The sequence below is a fragment of the Muscardinus avellanarius genome (assembly GCF_963383645.1).
Source record: "Muscardinus avellanarius genome assembly, chromosome: 14".
NCBI lineage: Eukaryota > Metazoa > Chordata > Mammalia > Rodentia > Gliridae > Muscardinus > Muscardinus avellanarius.
The window spans coordinates 52,178,787-52,201,635 of NC_137800.1; the positions used below are offsets into that span (position 1 = coordinate 52,178,787).

The window sequence follows — 22,849 nt, forward strand, 5'->3', positions numbered from 1 at the left end:
CCTGGAAGGTAGAAAGCCTCTGGGTTCCACCCCCAGTATCATTAAAAAAAGTGTTGCTGTATTGTATTGTATGTTATGACCCTGCATTCTTTACTGTCCCTTCCTCTTCAAAGCATATGTACTGGCTTCTTAAGATTGTCACATAGAGAAACAATCAGAAGCCATGTTAAAGCACAAAGGTGACATTGGATGTTCTATCTACAAACTGCTAGTTTATCAGAAGTGAATTAAGCGGGTTGTTTTCCTTTTCTAGTTTTTGTGGTACTGGGGATTAAACCAGGAACATTCTACCACTGAGCAACATCCCCAGCCCTATTTTTTAATTTTGAAACAAGGTCTAAGTTGCAGAGGGAGGCTGCGAACTTATGATCCTCCCATCTCAGCCTTCCAAGTACTGTGATTACAAGTAAGTGCCACCTGTCTCAGCTTCCCAAGTACTAGGAGTATCATTTGCACTCTGTTCCCAGACAGGCTGGCTAATCCTTGTGTGACTGGGCCATACTACTGCTTTCTGGAGACATGGGCATCCTATTCCAACAGGCATCCCTGCTGATGCTTTCATGCCAGTTGTGCAAAAGGTCTCTGCCATACATCTTCTAAGTTACCGAGGCTGGCTTCAAACTTGTGATCCTGTGTCAACCTCCCATATACTGGGATTATAGGCATGTGTTATCATGCCTGGCCCCCACACACATTTTAATGTTAACATTGAACAATTCAACAGTGATGAATTTTCTTTAGGAGGAAGAGATGGTATAGCAGGAAAGTTGAGCCAACCTTCTAACCACTTGTTTTCCACCAGATTCCAGCGATTCATACAAAAGACTGCCTCAGGAGCTAGAGGAGAGGTGTTTTGCTTCACAAATGCATTTTACTTCCCACACTAAGGCAAGCTAAAGGAGAAAGCGAGGCCCCTATGAAGAAAGACCAAGCCATATAAGGTTGGTGACAGCACGCTGTCAGGGGGTGGGGGTTTTGAGGAGCAGGAGAGTCAAGAGGAAGGTGGAAGTAAGAATAGGTGTACCCTTGAGTAAAGGACCCCATCAAGATGAACGCCAATGTTGTCACTAGAAACACCAGGTACCCCAGTTGCCCTGTCTAGCAGAACAAACTTGCAGGGCTTACAGCACACAACCACAGGTGGGGAGGGCATCACACCTACCCTTGAGGCCTGTCGCCTTTCTAGGTGGGCATCTCTTGCACAGCTACACACCAGTGTGCCTACTTGCTCAGCAATGCTCCTCTTGTGCTCAGGCACCCAGGGCTCTCCCTGAATGGCCTCTGGCTCCGCTCTTTCACAGATTAGGGGCAGCCAGGGCCCAGCTGCTTCATGCTCATGATGGCCAGGAAAACTGTCCCCAACACTCTCAGTGCATTTGGCACATATTTTTTTGGGGGGGGAAGAAGGTACTGAGAATTGAACCTAGGGGTGTTCAACCTCTAAGGTACACCCTCAGCCCTTTTCATTTTTTAGAAACATGGTCTCCCTGCCAGGCATGGTGTTACATACACCCTTGTCATCCCTGTACTTGGTAAACTAAGACAGGAGGATCGCAGGTTTGAGGAGAGCCTCAGTGATGTAGTAAGACCCTGGTTCAAAATAAAAATGGAGAGCCGGGTTACAGGTAGAATTTTATTAGTTTCAAGTCTTGGTGGAATGCCATGCTTGAAATGTCATCTTTATTAAAAAATATTCTAAAGATCAGATGAATGAGCCTGGCTACGTTGGGTCCTAACTTTCATGGGTGTCTGTCAGCTTTAATCTATGTTACAGGGGTGATTACTCTAGACCTTTGTTTTTAAGGAGCAGGAACCTCTGATGTATCTGATTTTGCGGGGGTGGTGGGAACTGAAAGTTAGAGAGCTTCATTCCCTCTACTGGCAGAGAAGCCAACAGGTACAGGCTACAATCACAGGCAAAAGCTGGCTAGAGAAACATTAAATTTAATTTTCTGTAAATACATAGCTTTTTCCCACCCTTGCCCACTGGGAAAGGAACAGAACCCCCCTCCATTCTGGGGATCCCACATGTATAGCCTGAGATGGTGAAGAGGAAGTATAAAAATACTATTTACAAAGGGGAAGCAGGCATCGGTTGCTAATGTCACCCCCAGACACCCCCACCCCAGGCCCTTTTTGCTCCTTTAGAAAAAGCCCCTGGGAATCAGTATTCGAGTTGGCTAACTCTTCCTCTAGAGGGGCTCTCAGACCCCAGCAGGAACTAGAAAGCTTTGAGATTCGCTGAGAAGGAGAGAATGGACAGATAGCACCTTGTATCCTGGAGGGGCAGGGATCAGCCCATCACCCTTGCCAGGCAGCCGGCTAGCCAGCCTGTTTCAATAGGTCCCATGTAAACACTGACTTTTCCTTGTATAGGTCCTGCTGCCACTTTTTCATGCAGAGACCCCATTGCCTCCAGTGGAGGTGCCTGGCCCCTCAATCATCTGCTCCTTCCCTTCCTACGCCTGGTGGAAGGAGTGGGGAGGGAAGTTGGCAGTGAGCAGAGACAGCATATCTCTTGTAGGTCAGGACAGCTTCCCTGACATGAAGACTTTGAAGGGGAAATTCCATATTCACGGCCAGATAAAAATGGATCCCTCCCCCAAAGCATGGACCAGGCAGGCGGGCAGTCCAGTACCAGGGTCTGGTTGTCTGGGTGGGTGTGACTACTGGCCGTGAGCAACTGGGAGGAGGACAGGTGGAGTGAGGCTGGCACTGGTCTAGCCTGCTGGTGGGTGCCCAGCCCCATAGCTTCCTCCCTTCCAGGCGAGCGATGTGGAGGGACAGGTTCCGGAGGTCTCCTCTGGGCCTCGGTAGAGAGGCAGCCTCACACCAGTTCATCCAGCAGGATCCCAATGCTCTGGACGGCCTCTGTGGGGCCAGCAATGGGCTTGTTGCACATAGGGCAGACAAAACGGACCTCCAACCATTTCACTAGACACCTGTGAAGAGAAGAACTGTTAGTTCTAAAAAGCCACCCCACATGGTTCCAGCATCCCTCAGCCTCCCTGCTGCTTCAGACAGCAGCCCTATGCCTGCCCAACCTAAGCCCTCTGGCTTGCCTAGTGACCGGCCTGGATAGAATCTATGGCACCACCAGAAAGGAGTAGGTGGGTAGTGGCAAGCACTGAAAGGTTCCAGAAAATGTTCCCTTTTCTCCCCCATAGACACTCCCGGCCACATCCCCACATACTTGCGGTGAAAGGCATGTTGGCAGGGAAGCACACCTAGCTCGTCCTTCCCCTTGAAGTCTTCCAGACACACTGCACAAGTTTGCTAGAGAAAGGGGGGGAGAGGCAGGTGTGTGAGAGGAAGTGGGGAGGTACCCCACTTGTCCATCCCGAGAACCCACCATCCATCCCAGCCATGAGACCAAGCTGTCTTAAGCTCCTCTGCCAGCCAGAGGAATCTAGCTCTATTTTATAAAACTGTATCAAAAGAATGGGTAGCCATTAACCACATATGATGACTATATTTAAATTAACAAAGCTAAACTGGATGTGGTGGTGAACGCCTGTAATCCCAGTTCTTGGGAGGCCGAAACAGGGAGGATCACAGGTTTGAGGACAGCTTCAGCGAATAGTAAGACTCTTATTAATCTAGTAAGACCTTGTTTCAAAATAAGAATAAAAAAAAATAGGAGTGAGGATGTAGCTCACAGGTAGAATGGCTCCAGTTTAAATCTCCAGTACCACATACACACAAAAATAAAATAAATGGAAAAAAAATGTATGTGGCCTGCTTTTTACATCATAGCAAACACAGGCCTTTTGAAGGACACGGATGTCTCTGTTGCACAGCTATTATTTATATATACTATGTCAGGGATTCTAACTCTGATACCATCTCCTTGTGTTACCACCATTCTAATATTGTCTTGCTGTCCACCAGTCGTCAGCTCCATACTTTCATATATCCCAAGATTAAAAAAGGGATTACCATCTCTGTGGAATTCCTTGGATATGTTTGCCACCATTAATTTCTCTTTTAAAAGTTTTTATTGGTCCATTGTAATTATACATAATAGTGGGTCTTGTGAAATATTTATATATACACAGCCACCATTTAATTTCAGTAACTTCTTGTCCATAAATACTTTTCATTTCAGAGCGCAAGCTTTGCTCAAGGTGCTCACTTGGCTGGCTCAGAGGATGGATATTTATTTATTTATAGTCAGGTGTAGTGGTGCACACTGGCAATCCCAGCATTTGGGAGGCAGAGACAGGAAGATTGTGGTTCATGGACAGCCTCAGCTACTTAGCGAGGCCTTTTACAACTCAGTAAGACCTTATTTCGGAGAAAAAAGACTAAAAAATAGGGCTGGGGTGTAGCTCAAAGGTACAATGGCCCTGGGTTCCAACCCCAGTACCACAAAACAAAAACAAAATAATCAAAAAAACCCATCCTATTATTTATTGTGGCACTGGGGACTGAACCTAGGGGCATTCTACTTCCAAGCTACATCTCTAGCCCTATTTTATTTTTATTTGGAAATGGGGTCTCACTAGGTTGATGATAGTTTCACTATTTGCTGAGGCTGTCCTCGAACCGGTGATCCTCCTGTCTCAGCCTCCCAAGTACTGAGATTATAGGCATGCAACACTACACCCAGCTTTATTTTTTTAATGATACTGGGAACTGAACTTGAAGGCATTTTACCTCTGAGCTATACCCCCAGTCCTTTTAATATTTTTTTGTTTTGAAACAGGATCTTGCTACGTCACTGAAGCTGGCCTTGAACCTGTGATCCTCCTGTCTCAGCCTCCCAAGTATTGGGATTACAGGTATGTGCCACCATGCCCAGCTTCACAGTATCTTTAAAACAGAATGTCAGCAAGGTGTGGTAGCACAGACCTAAAATTCCAGTACTTGGGAGGCTGAGTCAGAGGATTGTAGGTTTGAGGCCAATCTCAGCAACTTAAGACTCTCAACAACTTAGTGAAACCCTGTTTTAAAAAAATAAAATAAGCCAGGGGTGGTGGTGCATGCTTGCAATCCCCGCGCTTGGGAGGCAGAAACGGGGGGATCGCGCAGGTTCGAAGCCAGCTATGCTGGCTTAGGAGACCCTGTTTCCAAATAAAACAAATAGGTCTGGGAGTGTAGCCCAGAGGTAGAAGGGTTTCCAGGCACCCCAGTACCACCACCACCCCAAATAATAATAATAAAATAAAAGGGCTGGGAGTGTAATTCAGAGATACAACAACCCTGGATTCAATCCCCAGGGTACACACACACACACACACACACACACACACACACACACACACACAGAACACCTCTCTCTGATTCTCGAGGTTCCTTGCCACATTTCAAATGCTTCACAGCTACTTGTGATTAAAGGTTCCCAAATTCGGTGCTTGATGGTATAGAGAAAGAACATTTCTATCATCACAGAAGTTTCTACTGGATAATGCTGTTCTAGAAGAGTTTGAAACCCTTTCTAGCATAATATATGGAATAGGGAGGCACTAATCAATATCTAAGAGTGAGGAAGGAGAAGTGAGGAAGGAGAAGCTGAGTGTGTGGCACACACCTATAATCCTAGGAGCCTGAGTGGGACTGAAGAACGGGACTGAAGAATTGCAGGTAACAATCTAGCAATACCTTATTTCAAAATAAAAGGGGAAGGGCTACTGGGGGTAGCTTGGGAGCAGAATACTCCTGGGCTTAATCTTCAGTACCAAAAACTAAATAAACAAAAGAAAGGCAATATAGTGGATGTGGTAAGTCACATTCTTCAAATCCAGACTTATATCCCTATATATTAACTACTATGATCTCAGCTCAATTATTCTAGAAGGCAGCTTAAGAAACATGCAAACTTCCTAAGTAGTAAAAGTACATCAAAAATAAGAATGTAGACAGGCATGGTGTCATATATCTATAATCCCAGAATTCGGGAGACTCAGAGAAGAATTGCAGGTGCAAGGCCTTCAGCCAACATAGACTGTTTCAAAATTAAAAGGGTATGGGGTGGAGTGTAGTTCAGAGGTAGCATGCCTCCTTCAGGCTCAATTTCTGGTATCATTATTTAAAAAATAAAGCCAGGTGGGGTGGGTGGCGTACATCTGTAATTCTAGTACTTGAGAAACGGAGACAGAAGGATTACTTGAGCCCAGGAGTTCAAGACCAGTCTTGTAGCATAATGAGGCCCCTTTCAACAAACAAACAAACGAACACCATAAAAAATAAGAGTGCGATGAGGCTACATCTAGGTAGCCTCCTGTTTAGTGATGCTGTAATCCTCCACACTCCCACATAATCACACACACTCTCTGAATAGGAGTGTGTGTGGTTATGGACAGAATGTTAGGAAAGGAATTAGGTGACCTCAAAGGCTTATGTGGGAAAGGATCAGGAAAAGAGATTACAACTTTCTTTTTAGGCATGGTGGCATACGCCTACAGGCTGAGACAGGAGAATTGTAGGTTCAAGGACAGTCTCAGCAACTTAGTAAGGCTCTTAGAAACCTGGCAAGACCCTGTTTCAAAACAAAAAATAAAAATAGAGAGCTGGGGGTGAAGCTTGGAGGTATAATGCCCTTAGGTCCAATCCTCAGTACCTCCAATTACTTACATACTTACATACATACATAGAGTCATAATTACTTGGCATTGTGGTGCACACCTCCAATCTCAGTACTTGGGAAGCTGAGATAAGAGCATCCCAGGTTTGAGGACAGCGTCTACAACCTAGTGAGACCTTGTTTTGAAACAAAAAATAAAAATGGCTGGGGGTATAGCTCAGAGGTAGAATGCCTCTGGGTTCAAATCCCCAGGACCACAATCAAAACTACCCAGAGTTGAGGGAACACAGATGGGTACAAGTGTGGGGATGGTGGGGAGGAGAGAAGGGCCACAGGAATGCATAAACTAGTCAGATCCAGCCTATTTAGACAAGATACACACACACACACACACACACACACACACACACACACACACACACCAGTAAAAGGAAAATCCAGGACACAGGAAATCAGCTAAAGTCTGCCTGTGGCATGGAATAGCAGTGACTCCTTTTCTTAAGAGTATACACAGCAGAACCCCTGGGAGTCACAGTACGTCTACTTATCCAAACCTTTTTGTGATCCCTTTGTTTTCTGTCTAAGCCAGTTCCAGCCATAATTAGTCCTATATGATGATTACCTATTGGGGTGAGTCCTTGTAAGTTGGCCAAAGGAGATCTAATGGCAGGGACTAAAAATATTCTCAAAGTGGTCCAGAATGCGAGCTGGAGAAAGGTGCTATCAATGTGCCTTACCTGCTGGGGCCCTGCTGTGTGCTTTCCCAGAACACTTACCCCATAGAGCTGCAGTTTCTTGGCATCACCTTTAAGCACCACCTGGAAAGAAGAGGCATGAAATCTGGAGAAACCAACACGGGCCAGGAGAATGAACCAGTGCAGGGAGACCCAGCCTTTCACAGCAGTGAAAGTGAAGGGCTCCGGACAGCCTGGGCATGCCTGATTGGAGTGTGAAAAGGGCTAGTCTTGAGGAGACCCAGTGGCAAGGCCAAGGGGACCCAGGCTGGGGAGTGTGGTCTTGCTCCCCTGCCCTTCCTATGAGGGCAAGAGGTAGTACTTTACCTCCTTATAGCCATATCGCTCACTCTGTGCCTGGTTTCGGAGTTTGCTGGGAGAGAAAGAAAAAGAAAAGGGCAAATTATTATGCCATTGCACAAACAGAGCAATGAGGACTGGCTAGCTTATTGCTTGGGCATTTTTTTAGGGCAAGGAGGGAGGATGGTCTCATAGACACCAGGAAGCATGGTTTAGACCTATCCAGGCCACTCAGAGCCTCCTACTCATTTACTGAGGGGTCCCATGCACAGCCCGGAGAAGTCTCTGGCAGAGCACCACAAGTAGCTCGCTCACTCTTCCTGCCCTTTCCCATCAGGTAAATTCCTTCAGGTGCCTAAACTACACACATCAACAGTGTGCTTACTGAGTGGACAGGAGTTAGATATTCAAGTGGGATATTTCTATGGAGCAAGGATAAAATTCTCTTTTGACCTAGGGAATTTTCCACCCATAGAACACAAGTATTCTGGAACCAAAGCATACTCTTTCCCCATTCAGTGCCAAACAATGAGGAAGATGTCTTTTCTCTTCATTTTAAGTCCTCACTGAACCCAAATAATTATAAGAGGGAAATAATTTCCTTTATTGATGAGGAAAATGAAGCCTCAAGAAGCTATGTAATTTGTACAAACTTCACACATCTAGCTGGTAGCACTGCCTGCATTTGAATCAAATTCTGTGTGATTACAGATCCTGATCTCTTTACCACAGAGCATAACCTGTTCCCCAATTAAGTGCAACACATTACAGTCCTGAGCACATGATATGATCTTGGGACACACCGTAGATTTCATGAAGTCTACTACTCTTTGAATGGCTTATTATGCAAATGGCTGGGATCATAATTAAGAACCAATTTTGTGCCATTTTATTTTCAGCAGGGGAAACATTCATTCTGAATTTTGCTGGTAGTTTTGGATGGACTCCCATGCATAGGCAATAAGAAGGAACCTACTGGGCTTTCTCATTAATTATTTCCTTTCTTTTCTCCCACCCTTTCTCTTTTCCTGCCTTTCCCCCCTCCTTCCTTCTTTTTTCCTGTCTTTCTTTTGGGGATTGAGCCTAGCCATATGCTAAGCTCCCATGTTCTGAGCTATACCTTCATTCCTCGCTGACTATTATTTTTTTTATTCTTTATTTGGTGCTGGGGATTGAACCTAAAGACATTATACCTCCAACCTACACCCCCTAGCCTAATTTTATTTATTTGGAAACAGGGTCTCACTAGGTTGCTGGGGGCCTTGCTAAGTCGCCGAGGCTGGCTTTGAACCTATAAACCTCCCATCTCAGCCTCCCAAGTACTGTGCACCACCATGCCCAGCTCATTGATTAATTCTAACACTGGCCTGGGTCATTGGAAGGAAGCATCAGAAACCCACCAAATTAGAGTAAGGGCAGTCTAAGGACCAAATTCGATTCACTACCAGTGTTTACAGGACCCCCAAGCTAAAAATGATCTTTATTCTTCTATGCTTGAAAATAGAAGTAAAGAGGGTTGGGGTGTACCCAGTAGTAGAGCACTATGCCTAGCATGCACCAGACCCTGGGTTTGATGTTCAACCCCACAAAAAAGAAAATAAGATAATATAAAACAAACTAACAACAAGAAAGAATTATATCTTATTACAAAAAAACTAAATGACATTCAGGGCTGGGGAATTAGCTCAGTGGTAGAACACTTCCTAGCATGCATAAGACCCTGGTTCAATCCCCACCCCCAAAGTGATATGAAATTCAATTTTCAGCATTCATTAAAAGCTACTGGCACCCAGCCACACTCATTTCACATGTTGTCTACAACTGCTTTGGCATGTAGACAAAAGAGCTGGGTGGTTTTAAGAGATCCAATAATCCACAAAGTCTAAAATATTTACTATCTGATCCCATAGAGAAAAAGATTGCCAACCCAAGTTAGAAATAGAGCCTGGGAGTGTCTTATTTTCAAGTCACTCCACTATGTCCCTCTGATGTAGTGCTCTTCTGTCCCTTTTTTTCTGCCTTTGTAATAATAAAATTGCTTAAGCATACAAAAAAAAAAAAAAAAGTTTAAAAAAAGAAAGAGCCTGGGAGCCAAGTGTGGTGGTGGCGCATGCTTGGAATCCCAGTACTTGCGAGGCTGAGACAGGAGGATTGCAGATTTGTAGTCAGCCTCAGCTACTTAATTGGGCCCTCTGCAACTTAGTGAGACCCTGTTTCAAAATAAAGAATAAAAAAATAGGGCTGGGGATGTAGCTCAGAGGTAGAATGCCCCTGCGTTTAAACTGTTTAAACCCCAGCACTACCGAGAGAGAGAGAGAGAGAGAGGGAGGGAGGGAGAAAGCCAGCCTGGAATGATGGAGGACCCCAGTCAAAAGAGGTACAAAGAGAGGGTGAAACCACTCTCTGGGTGGTGAAGAAGCAGAAGGTGCAGGCAAAGCCAAGCCAGAGGTACATTACAGGGCAGACTAGACCAGGCTACCAGCCTCCTTCATCCTTCCTGACAGAAATTCCCGTGGCCTGGCAAGGTCTTGTGTTCTTGGAGCCTCTGAAGAAGTCCAGGCTGAGTGGACTCCTGCCAGGAATTGGGGCCAGGGCACTCCCCTTCCCCTTCTCTCCACTATGCACTTTCTGCTCACTGTAGGCATAGGCTAAAGCCTCATCAGGGCTTCTGCTGTCCCATCCTTAACTTGGCAAAAAGCTCCTTGGTCCAGAAAACATTTTTATATATAATGCATGCATCTCTTTCCCAACTTCCAAATCAGAGTGGCAGGAGATGATGTACCCAAAGCACAGTAAGCTAACTTGTTAGCTGACAGCGAGTTAAGCTGAGGAAGAATGGACTTAGATAAGGAACTGGCAAAGAGCCTGCGGGGTGTTTTGTTTTGTTTGTGGTACAGAGGACCAAACCCAGACCCTCCAAAATGTTAAACAAGCATTCTGCCACTGAGCTACATCCTGTTTTTTATGGTTTTTTTTTTTTTGGAGGTACTGGACATTGAGTCCAGAGGCATTCTACACCTGAGCTACACCCCCAACCCTTTTTATTTTGAAAAAGGGTCCCACTAGGTTGCTAAGAGTCTCAATAAGTTGCTGAAGCTGGCCTCAAATCTGCAATCCTTGGCTCAGCCTCCAGAGTACTGGAATTATAGGTGTGTACCACTTTACTACACTGTGTTTTTAACTGTGTCTGGGAGAATGAGGGAATGCCCTGCATTATTCGAGTCTTAATGACTTACCAGTTGTACTCATGTATATGTGCTGTGACTTTTTTGCTTGCTGTACCCTAGGTATCTAATTCCAAGTGTTCCTCCTCAGCCCACCCTGGTTTTTTCTTGTGGGCTTCCTAACTCAGGGATTCTGCAAAATCCTCAGGCTGGAGAAGGGCTTCAGAGCTGCACCTTTCTTCTGCATAACGATTTCAGCTCAGGAAGGATGAGATCATGATAAAACAGGGCTCCAAAGAGTTGTAAGGAAAACAGAGAAAAAAAGCAAAGGTCCTGGGCCACCCCAGCTGGGGTGGACAGGTGGCCTTCTCAGCTGTTGGCTGAACAAAGCAACTAAAAATATCTCAATTCAAGAAGAACATTTCTAGCTACTGCCAGCAGGCTTCTCTCTTTCCTCTTCTCCCTTTTAGAACAAACAATGCAGCAGGCCCTGAAAATAATTGTTCCTTTCCTGCCTATTTGTACTTTACCAGCCCTCCATCCTGTAAAGGGCAGAGGTCAGCTCTGAGGAGGAGAAGGAGCAAGGGGCATTGGGTAGTGGCCAGCGGAGGTCTTTTGCCGAGCTCACCAGATCAGGAACAGTGGTCATGGAGCTATTTTGGCTGAAGAGGAAACTGAGAAGCAGGGAGAGGAAGTGGCTTGTGTGCTTGTGTGTCTTTCTATATATAGGTACACATACCACATACCAGTGAGCTTCTGGAACCATGAGAGCTCAGGATCAACTGGCTTTGGGCAAGCTGCAGGATGGGGGTGGGATAATGAAGGAACAGATTTCTACAGAAGGGACAGGTGGTGCTGAACAGTAGGGACAAGCCTTTAGTGTCATGTGGCTACTGCTCTGTTCTTTGACTCTAGCCATAGAGATCCAAATCAGTGATACATGACTCCCTAGCCCTTGCTTCTACAGGGCTCTGATGCCTGGCTGTAAGGGGTGGCCAGGGTGCCACAGCAGGTCCTCTGTTTCCCATGTAAGGACCAAGACTCAGAGAAGGCAAACATATGGGAGGAATCTAAAAGACCACCAGACTAGCCCACCTTGGTATCTCCCTGGATATATGACCTTGAGCAGGTCCTAAACTGTCTAAGCATGAATGTCTTCACTGTTACAGTGAAATATGTTCGGTGTGTGAGGGGAGAAATAATTCCCCCAACACAAGCACACAAACAGAAAAACAGAAAAACCACGGTTCTTGTCCTGAGCTAAGTATAAATATACATAGCTTGGACAGTCACTGAAGATTTAAAGAAGTTTATTAAAAAGATAGAAAAGCTGGGCGTGGTAGCGCACGCTTGTAATCCCCACACTTGGGAGGCTGAGACAGGAGGATTGCGCAGGTTCGAAGCCAGCCTCAGCTACTTAGCGAGGCTCTTAGCAACTCAGTGAGACCCTGTTTCCAAATAAAATATAAAATAGGTCTGGGAGTATAGCCCAGAGGTAGAAAGCCTCTGGGTTCCACCCCCAGTACCACTAAAAAATAAAAAATAAAAATAAATAAATAAAAAAGATAGAAATACAGGCGATAGTTACAGCCCTATGCCATCCAGAGAAGGACACAGGTGGGCAATTCGAGTGAATTTACCAAAAAAACCCAGTATGCTGAGTGTTCTTATCCTGACCAAGTCTGCAGTAGGTCGTTTGATATATAGATATGGTGCCCTATCTCTAGCCCAGTTTTCTGCTGTCTCTATCCCAGCAGGTTCTGCCCCTCAGTGGGGCAGACACGTCTCCGGGCACAGACCTCACACATTTTGTTATACTCCCAAGATGTGTTAAATTGCTTCTCCAGGGTCTGGGATTTCCTCCTATTCTTGAGGCAGTTTGTCTCTCTTTAGAAATGTAAAGAACCCTTTTCCCTGGCTCCAGGCTTTTTGTTTACTTCTCTTTAAAAATGTAAAAAGACCCTTCTTCCTGACAGTCCTGACTTAGTACAAACGATATATTTTCAAAATTGGAAATATTTCCCAATACTGGTACATTAATACATTTTGAAACCTCTTCCCAATACTAGTACATTCATTTAGAGTAGGCTAATACCTAAGCTGGAGGCTTTCAGCAACTTAGTGAGACCCTGTTTCCAAATAAAATATAAAATAGGTCTGGGAGTACAGCCCGGAGATAGAAAGCCCCTGGGTTCCATCCCCAGTACAAAAAGAAAAAAGAAAAAAAAAATTAAGGAAGGGCTGGGGTGTAGTTCAGAGGTAGTTTGCCCCTGGGTTTAATCCATAGAATCACAGAGAGGGAGGGAGGGAGGGAGGGAGGGAGGGAGGGAGGGAGGGAAGGAAGGAAGGAAGGAAGGAGAAAGGAAGAAAGGAAAGGGAAAGGAAGGAAGGAAAGAGGAAATAGAGGGGGTAAAAGACAATAGAATTCTATTCCCACCTCTACACTAAATTAAATGCAAGTTTCATAATTGTACAAGAAGGAAAATAAAGCACTACTTTGTTTGCACAGACCTAAGTGGAAAATTCAGGTGCTGGTGACCTTTGAAAAATTCTGAGGAAGAGCCCCAAGGTAGAAATGCCTGAAGGGACATCCCAGTTCCTTGAAAAAGATTTTCTGTCTCCCCTTTAGCTGCCTGAGATAGCGGGGCACTTATCCAGCAGGACATCTCAGTAGAAAACCAGAACTTCTTTCCTTTAATCTTCTCTCTCTTTTTTTAAATCTTCACTCATTTAAGTGAATCAGATGCTAGCTTAGGCCCCAGCTGATATCTACCCAGGCATTTAGTAATGTGCCATGGGGAAAAGGGCCACTTGTCAGAATGACTCCAAGTACTACCATCATGCTCTACCAGCTGGGGATGTTCAATTCTCTTCAATGTACAGGACAGTCCCGTGTCACAGGGATGTCAATACCAACAGCATGCCCCAATCAGAAATACTGCTTGCTTTCTACTCTAAGTGACAATCATGCCCCCCCCCCTTTTTTTTGGTAGAAGACAGTTACCAGTTCCCATAACTTTCAACAAATGGAAAATAAACAGTTTCTGGAGCTTGGCTACATCCTTGCCAAGCTCAAGTCTTTCCCTGGACACCTAAGCAATGAAGAGTCAATGACATTTTCCATTTCTTCCCCTCCACTCTTGAAAAGCAGAACATACCAAACTCTATAGACATCAGCTTGCTATACAGCCTCAGAGAAGTTGGCAATCAGATTTCCTGGGATGGCAGAGAAATATGTGGCTGGTGTACTGGACTACGACCTGACCCTGGCATGAGTGGGAAGGGGAAAGGGACAGTCAGGGGACCACCAGCTATACTACTCAGCCAGAAAGTAATTCTAGGCAACCATACGCTAACTGGCCTAGAGACAGGATACAGTCCATAAGGCAGGATACCTTATGTGTTCTGGGACAACTTGATAGGCTGATGTAAATAGAAACAGCAGGCCTCAGGGGCCCTGGAGGGGAAGACTGAGCTGTGGCTTCCAGCAGTGGAAGTGAGGTCAGTGACTCTGACTGAGTCTCCTCCCCCCCTGGCTTCCCTCCCCAGTTGGGCCAGTGGTCTACCCACCTGATGAAGTAACAGCAGAAGATGAGGCTGAGCATGAAGACAAAAATTCCAGTGCCGAAGATGACCATATAGATGTTAAGGGGAAGGTCCTGGAAACTGATAGGTGGCATTGAGCAGGACTTGTTGGTGCTAACCAGTCCCAGGCCACAGAAACACCCTGCAAAAGAAGAGAAAAAATAATAATAGAATTTAGAAGTCAGGTGTGGTTGTGTGTAGCTTGAGAGGCTGACTGAGACAGGAGGATCACAGGTTGTAACAGCCTTAGCAACTTGTTGTATGCAGAGTTTGTGAGAAATAAGAGCCCAAGGGAAATGTGCCAATTGAAGCCTTTATTAGCTGGCCAGCGACGGAGTAGTCTAAAATCAGACCAGAGGGGTGTGCCGACTGGCCCCGGTAAGGGGCTTATAAGGGGTAGGCAAGCGGGTTACAGAAGTGACACAAGCTGAATTTGTGGTTAGGAGGTGTTGGGGAAGGGGATACCACAGAGGAATTTTAGGTAGAGATAAGCCATGTTGGGGGAAGGGAGTAGTTTACTCCCTCTGGGGAGTAGCTTAGTCTTCTTAGTCTGGGGAGTAGCTTAGCTAGAGGACCACCAGACTGGACCGAGGTTAAGCTTTAGATTTACCACTGGAAACAGGAAGAAGGAGGGGGATTCAGTTACAGCGTATTATCGGGTGAGATCAAACTGAGTCTCCTCTGCTTCCACATAATGAGACACTTTTCCAAAATTAAAAAAATAAAAAGAGCCGGGTGTGGCTTGTAATCCCCGTGCTTGGGAGGCAGAGACAGGAGGATCGCACAGGTTCAAAACCAGCCGCGCTGGCATAAGAGATCCTGTTTCAAAAATATAAAATAGGTCTGGGAGTGTAGCCCGGAGGTAGAATGGCTTCCAGGAACTCCAGTACCACCAATAAATAAATAAATAAATAAAAATAAAAAGAGCCAGGGGTGTAGTTCGGAAGAAAAATACTGCTAGGTTCAATCTCCAGTACCACACACATGTGAGTACACATACACAAACACACACAATTAGACTTAAGGATTCTCACTGGGGCTGATGGTTCTCTGTGTCAGGAAGAATAGAAGGAACAATGGCAGGTGATGAGTTCCTGAGTTTTCACTTCAGTGGTTTAAGCTTTTATCTCAGCTCTAAACCTTTCTAGCTCCATGATCTTGGGTAAGTTCTTTAACCAATCTGAGGCATGGATTGCTGTACAAATGTATTAGTTTACTTTATTGTTGTGACCAAAATATCTGACAAGAACAACTTAGAGGGGCAGGTTTATTTGGCTCATAGTTTCAGAGGTTCAATCCATGATTGGTCAGCTCGATGGCAGAAAAATCATGGTGGAAGAGAATGGTGGAGAAAAGCTTCAGGCAGAGATGAAGGTCCAGGGACAGATACAGCCCCCAAGGCTACAACCTTAGTGACTTATCTCCTCCAGCCACACCCTACCTGCTTAGTTACCACCCAGTAAATTCATTCAAATTATTAATCCATCAGTGGAATGACCTACTGAGGAGTCCTGATTCAAGTACTTCACCTCTGAATATTTTTGCACTGCCAACACATGAGTTTTTCTGTAGAATATTTTGATACAAACTATAAGGACAGAATACTGAAGGGATTAAGGATTCAGGCAATGGGCAGACAATGGAAAACCATTTCCATAAGACAGAGTAAAGCAGCAAAATGAAGAGCCTTAGGTGAGGAGCATATTATTTGGGTTCCAACGGACCTTTTCCTAGCTACTATGTGGCCTTTAAGAAGTTACTTCTCTATGGGACGCTTTGTCATCTGAAAATTAGCGAAATATCGGGGGGAATAGAAAAGATGGTGGAAGAAATAGGCTTCATAAATTACAAAGTACAACTGCAAAGGTCATTTGTCATTATGAGGCCACCTGCTCCAGAGACCAGCTATGCCAAGGCTAGAATAGGAACTGTTCACTCTAACACCAGGCCAGAGCTCCAGAAAGTGGTGATGGGGTGGGGGTGGGGAGTAGAAGTTTCCCTTACTGGTCCCTTGTCCTCTTTCCACTCAAAGCCTTATAGTGCAGCTTCCAAAAGACAATGATACTCCCTGGGGGCTTGTCAATAAATGCAGAACCTCAAGCCCACCCCAGACCAAACCAAGTGGAGTGAACATTGTAACAAAAGCCTCAGGTGTCTCCCCCAGATTAGTTTTAGATAGACTAGCTAGCTGCCATCCCTCCCTTCTCATAGGGCTCAGGAATAAGTCTATCACCCCTAGTAGTCATCTCCCCTTGCCAGAAGTTGATGTTAAGGTGGGTACATGACTAGGTTCTGGGCAAAGACACAAAGGGAAGGTCTGCTGAAGAATTAAAGATTTCCTGTCTTAGCCGGGCATGGTGGTGCTCGCTTGTAATCCCAGCATTCTTGTAATCCCAGCATTCGGGAAGCTGAGACCGGAGGATCATGGTTTGTGGACAGCCTCAGCTACTTAGTGAGGCCCTCTGCAACTCAGTGAGACCCAGTTTCAAAATAAAGAATACAAAATAGGGCAGGGGGTATAGCTCGGAGGTCAAATGCACCTGGGTTCCATCTCCAAACCTGCAAAAAAAAAAAAAAAAAAAAAAAAAAAAGATTTCCCTGTCTTGTCTTCCTGGACACCTAGAGAGATGGGAGCCAACTTGTAGCTGGAAAGAGAACAAACTGATAGAAAGTCAGCTGGGCATGGTGGTGTGTACCTGTAAATATTAGTACTTGGGAGGTTGAGGCAAGAGGATGGCAGATTGAGGCCAGCCTTAGCAACTTAAAGAGACCCTTGGCAACTTAATGAGACCCTGTTTCAAATTGAAAGTAAAAAGGGCTGGGGTGCGTTTGGAGGTAGACTGCCCTTGGGTTCAATCCCCAGTACTAAAAAATAAATAAGTAAAATATAATAATAATAAAAAGGGCCTGGGAGTGCTGCATAGTAGCAGAGTGCCTCTGAGTTCAATCCCCAGTAACACACACACACTGATTGAAGACTGCAGCAGGAAGGAAAGGGAAGAGTCTGATTAACAAGAATATATACCTGCTGCACCCTAAGCATCTTTCATGCTACCAATTTAATCTTATTTTTAGTTTAGTTTGTGTATGTGTATGTGTGTGGTACTGGGGATAGAATCCAGCGGCATTCTAGCTCTGAGCTATACCTGCAGCCCTATTCTATTTTGAAACATGGTTTCACTAAATTGCTGAGAGCCTCACTAAGTTGTTAAATGCTGTCCTTGAAACTATTATCCTGTCTCAGCCTCCCAAGTACTGGGATTAAAGGTGTGCATCATCATGCCTGTTAGTGCCACAGTAAAAAGTTACAACCCTATCAATGGAAACAAGACTTAATCATTAAATAGTTAAGGAGGACTGGTTCCCAATGCCTCTCTACCATCAGACCTTGAATTCTAAGAAATTTCTAGCACCTTGATTAGGAGTTAGAACTAGTTAATATGCTGCAGAATTTGACCTGATAAATACAGCTCAGCAGAAGCCAGCTCAAAAGCCAGGAGGTGCACTCTGACATGTACCTCCTCATTCCTCCACATCCATCACTTCTAACTGATGACCATATGAGTCGCCAAACCTCTTCCAGACTCTGCCTCATCCCACTTCCACATCCCTAATTCCAGACACTCATTATAGACTTCGTTCTTCTAATTCATGAATTTGCCTCACATGCCTAACACATTCTCCTACTCCAAATATTATGTGCTTTCCAAACTCACATCTGGCTTCAGGTCCTTCTAAGCATGTCCTCACCCAACATTTTCAACATTACTTTATATGTCCTACTCTTCTATTTCTTGCCTAATGTTGCCCCCACCAGACTCCATGCCTAGAACTCCCTCCCCTTTTCTAAAGTCAGGAGGCCTGCTCTTAGTGATATTCCAAATACCCTTCTCTTCCTGAATTCTACAGTGCTTACAACCTGTATCACTCATGCTGGGTCTTGCTCACTTAGTTTCTTATATTGTCCAGTCATTCCTAGCACCAAATAAAATTGACTCAAATATGCATTAAGCACCATGAGAACCATTAAGGATAAAAGAACACAAAAAAATGGCTGGATGATCTTACCATATAGAAAAAAGAGTGATGCAAAGGTGTTCACTATACAAAGCAAGTTACCATAGTACAAGTGTGTCTAATACTAGAAGCTGACTGGGAACAAAGACAGGGAGCAACCAAGTGGGTTCAGTCTATTAGGCCAAATTCCCCCAAGCCTGACCACATCAACTTGGTCTCATATATTCTCCAGTGCCTACCCCAGTGTTTGGCTTGTCTTGATAACTATAATAAACAGCTCCCCACTTTCTCAAAACTACCTGGTCTCTATGGTAAAAGCTCCTACTTCAAAGCAAGAAGACTAACAGTTGGGAAAAGCACCCAGAAAATGCCTTCAGCTAACCACCAGCCAACCAATAAGTATTGCTGAGGGCCTCTTTTATGCATTGACCTAGACACTGTGGGAAAACAGAAAGCAAAAGAAGTTCTTGTTCTGAATAATTTTTTGGTTAAGAGGGAAATGAAAGAACTAATTAGATACTAAACTTTTCTCTAACAGGAAGCTCCTTGCTCCTAGGCTCTATCAGTGTTAGAAAGCTATTTTCCCCACCCCTTCCCACTCAATCATTTGTTCTCCCTGAGCCAAAGAAGTCCAATTGTCCATGTAGACATTATCCTGGACTGGCTAGAGAAAGCGAACCTCAATCCACATGCCAACGAAGCTGTATGCCCCAGCAGTTTCCTACCCTCCTGAGGCAGGATAGGGGGTATTTCTGTTATTCCAATGACCCTTTATCTTCCTGAATTATACCATGCTCACAATATATATCACTTGCTCTGGCCTCAGCAATATTTGATGCTCTAAAAGGGCTTTACTGCCTTGCCTCCCCATTTGTATTGGCTCTTCTGGGTACCTTTCAGGAACAGGGTCCTGGTATCGTTCAGATCCCAAAGAACCTCAGTTTCCTGTTCTGAGAACTGGTAGGGCTCTGGTTACTGCAGAGGGTATATGCATGTACCCTGTAGGCATATTGGGCCCAGCATACTTGGATCAGTTTATCTCTGCCATCTTTTCCTGTCTCAAAGAGGTTTTTTCTGGGGCTCCATGGGGTATATAAAGGAGGTGGTAATATCCATTTGCTTATATCATGCCTTGAGTATCTCTTATCTGAAATCCTTGAGACAAGAAGTGTTTCTGATTTTAAATATTTTTCTTCAGATTTTGCCATATTTGCACATATATGAGATGTTCTGGGAATGGGACCCAGGTCTAAACATAAAATTCATTTATATTTCATATATATCTTATACATAAGGCCTGAAATTAACTTTACACAATATTTTAAAAAATTTTGTGTATGCAATAATCTCATGGTGTGGAATTTTCACTTGTGGTATCATGTCGGCACTCAGAAAGTTTCAGACAGCCAAGCATGGTAGTACATGCCTGTAATCCCAGTATTTGGGAGTCTGAGACAGGAGGACTGCAGGTTTGAGGCCAGTCTCAGCAACTTAGTGAGACCCTGTTTCTAAATAAATAAATAAATAAATAAATAAATAAATAAGGAAGACAGCTCAGAAGTAAAATGCCCTTAGGTTCAATTCCCAGTACCACAAGAAAAAGAAATTTTTTTCAGACTTTGCAGCATTTCAGATTTTGGATTTACTGATAAAGGATGTTCAACCTGTACTAGTAAAGAGAAAATGGGGTGGGGGAGTGTATTGCCCAAAAGCTGACAGTGGATTTTCTCCTCTAAAACTTATAAGGACAAAGAACTTTAGCCGGAGGTAAGAGGGCTCCAGGTGTTTTCCAAAGGGATAGGGAAGGGGTTGCTTCCTCACTGGACTCAATGGACAATATCTGTCAGTCACTTTAAATGAAAGATAAGGCCCAGTATAACTCAGTGGTGAGGCCTGTGCCTAACATGAGCAACGTCCTGGGTTCAATCCCCAGTGCCTGCCACAAGCAGGAAAAAAGACCAAAAAAAAAAAAAAAAAAAGTGAAAGATAAAGTAGCAAGACCTTTCATGGCCTAAAATCACTGACAGAGTGCTGTCCAGAAGAAAGAGCAGTGCTCCTGAAGGTTGCCCTGATTCCCCAGGTCTCTGTCCAACTGTCCCCAGCAACCTAGGGAAGCCCTCAGTTGGAAGATCTCAGCTGGCAGGCCTAACATAGGAATGACGTCAGAGGAGGGCTAGCCAACAAAGACCAGGGGCCTGGGACTTGCCTCTCCTTCCCAGCCTAGGGACTCTTCCCTGCAGTCCTTCCTCAGCCCCATTCTCTGCCCGTTCTCCCACATTACCTGCCTATCAGTTAGGTACTGGGCTTGGTTCATTTTCTGGAAATTAGATCTGACTAGCAAAAGGAAGATGGGGGTATGGGGGGGGGGCACTCATATGCAAACTGCCAAAACCCTGCCTTAAGACAAAAGCCTCTTGAAATAATTAATCCAATATCTGGCAGGAGTCTACACTCAAGAATTGGGGTTTTCCCTCTTAACTAGCCAGCATACCACACTTAAGGCCAGCTGCTTCCCATCACCCTCCCCACTCCACCCCACCCCATCCCCCCCCTGCTCAAACTCGTTGTTTTAGAAAAACTTGGTCAAGACTCCAGGACACTGGTGTAGGGCTGTGTGGGTGTTAGTATCTAAGGATTTGAAGTGATTAGCTTAAGAGACTCCTTTCAGGTAGTTTGGATGAAAAATCCAGACCCAAGCCTAACCTGTATCACTAGAACCAGCATCAGCTAGGCTGGCCAGCGGGAGGGCACTGGGGGGTGGAGGGGGAGGGTATTGGGGTTGGGGAGGTTGGTCCGGAGGTACCACCATCGCTTGGTCTTGGGAGTGGACCTCATACCCAGCTCCGCAACCCAGGGACAGCTGGGCGCCCAGACATCCGCAAGGCTTTATGGATTCGGTAAGGCGACACTCTAATCCAGCGTCTTCCACAGGCACAAAGTCTAGACAGAAGAGGAAAGCCAACAAAGAGCGAGGAGACCGCTCCCGCGCCGGCCCCGCACGCAGAGCCGTACACACACTTAAAATAGCCTGCAAAGTTTCACGCCGGGAACTTGAGCTCCCTCTAGGAGAGCCGAGGCCGGGTGCACGTTTAATTCTCCACCAACCAGCACAACAAAGAACAGAGTTGGGCGCACAAAGGCAGAAGGGCGCCGAGGAGCCGGACCGCACACAAAGCCGGGCACCTCAGCCCCCACGCCTGGCCCGCCACGCGTCCGGAGACCCCTCCGGGCCGCCAGGTAGACTCGGCTGCTTCAGAGCCGCGCGGCGCCCGCGCAGACGCCCGCCGGCGGCCCCGGCCCGCTACTCACCGTTACACCACTGGAACGGATGCATCAAGGAGGTCTCGGCCGGCCTCCCGGCGGGCCGACGCGACGGCGACGGCGACGAGGCCGACGGCCCGCAGGCGGGTCCGGCCGTTTCCAGACGATGCCCACTTCCCTCCGGAGTGGGGGCTGTGGTCAGTCTTCAGAGCAACAAAGAGGGTAGAGAAGGAAACAAAGTCTCCAGGAGCAAAGCACCACCGAGGAAAACACGCAGGGCCGGGCGGGCCGGAGTGCGGGGCCGGGTGCGGGACTGCTCCGCTCGGCCCGCGCGCAAGGGAAGCGCCGCGAAGCGCTCAATCCCCGGCCGCCTCCCTCCGCGCTCCGCCGCCCGTGCGCCAGGCCCGGCCACGCCCCTCCAGGCCCGCCCCCTCCCGCCGCTCGCCAATGGGAGCCGCGCCCCGGCCCCGCAAGGCCCGTCCCCCCAGGGCCGGGCCAATAGGAGCCGCGCCCCGGCCGCGCCGTCGGCGGCCCCGCCCTTTCCCGACCGGGGCGCTAGGTCTCTACAGACCCCGGCCAGCCGGGGGTGGCCCTGGGAGGCAAAGGGGCGATTAGTGCCACGTTGTTTTCCGCCTCTAGAACTGTTACTGTTCACATTTCTATAGCCCTTTGAGAAGCCAGCCCTGGGAACCGTTCCGCTTCTTTTTGGGCTCTGACTGACCCTGTTCAGCGGCTCGCATGTTCCTGCTCTCAGGCGAAAGGGGGAAGGGGGGAACCAGAGAAGAAGGTGAAGCAGATGAGTGCAGAGCTGTGTCCTGGCAAAGGCTGTCACCTCACTTTTTGGCCAGTGACTCGTCTTACAAACGAGAAATAGGGCACTAGGCTTAAGGCGGAGAACTTCTCTGGGTGCAGATGACTTGACAGGGTTACAGTGTTCCCGAATAACAGAATCAAAACAGAAACCGGTGTTGTCAGTGCTTGAAGGGACTGGGACCTTTAGTTCCCCGCACAGTGGAATGGACAGTAGCTGACAGACTGTTACCTCTCCGCTGCACTCGTTCCTGGACTGGACAACTTTTCTGTTTAGTCGTTCACTTTGGATACTTTTTTTTTAAACTGGGAATTGGACTCAGGGATAAATAAATATATATGCAAATATATATTAATATATGACATATATTAATATATAATATAATATAATATATATTAATATTTTATATATATGTATATATATTTGTTCCTCTGTAGGATCTCTTCTTCAT

The 22,849-nt window shown here is 46.0% G+C and overlaps 1 protein-coding gene across 2 annotated transcripts; it reads right to left on the reverse strand.

The window, feature by feature from the left end:
• Nucleotides 1-2,827: 2,827 nt before the first annotated feature.
• Nucleotides 2,828-21,660, reverse strand: RNF122 (ring finger protein 122; the record flags this gene model as incomplete). 2 transcript variants are annotated; one of them, XM_080710582.1, is made up of 6 exons in its annotated part: nt 2,828-2,942; nt 3,194-3,273; nt 7,303-7,344; nt 7,588-7,633; nt 14,295-14,451; nt 21,636-21,660. In XM_080710582.1, the coding sequence occupies 6 exons, from the start codon at nt 21,658-21,660 to the stop codon at nt 2,828-2,830; spliced, it is 465 nt and encodes a 154-aa protein (XP_080566708.1). The 2 variants fall into 2 exon arrangements, with proteins under 2 accessions (XP_080566708.1, XP_080566707.1); XM_080710581.1 differs by having other exon boundaries at nt 3,194-3,276.
• Between the last annotated feature and the right edge of the window lie 1,189 nt (nt 21,661-22,849).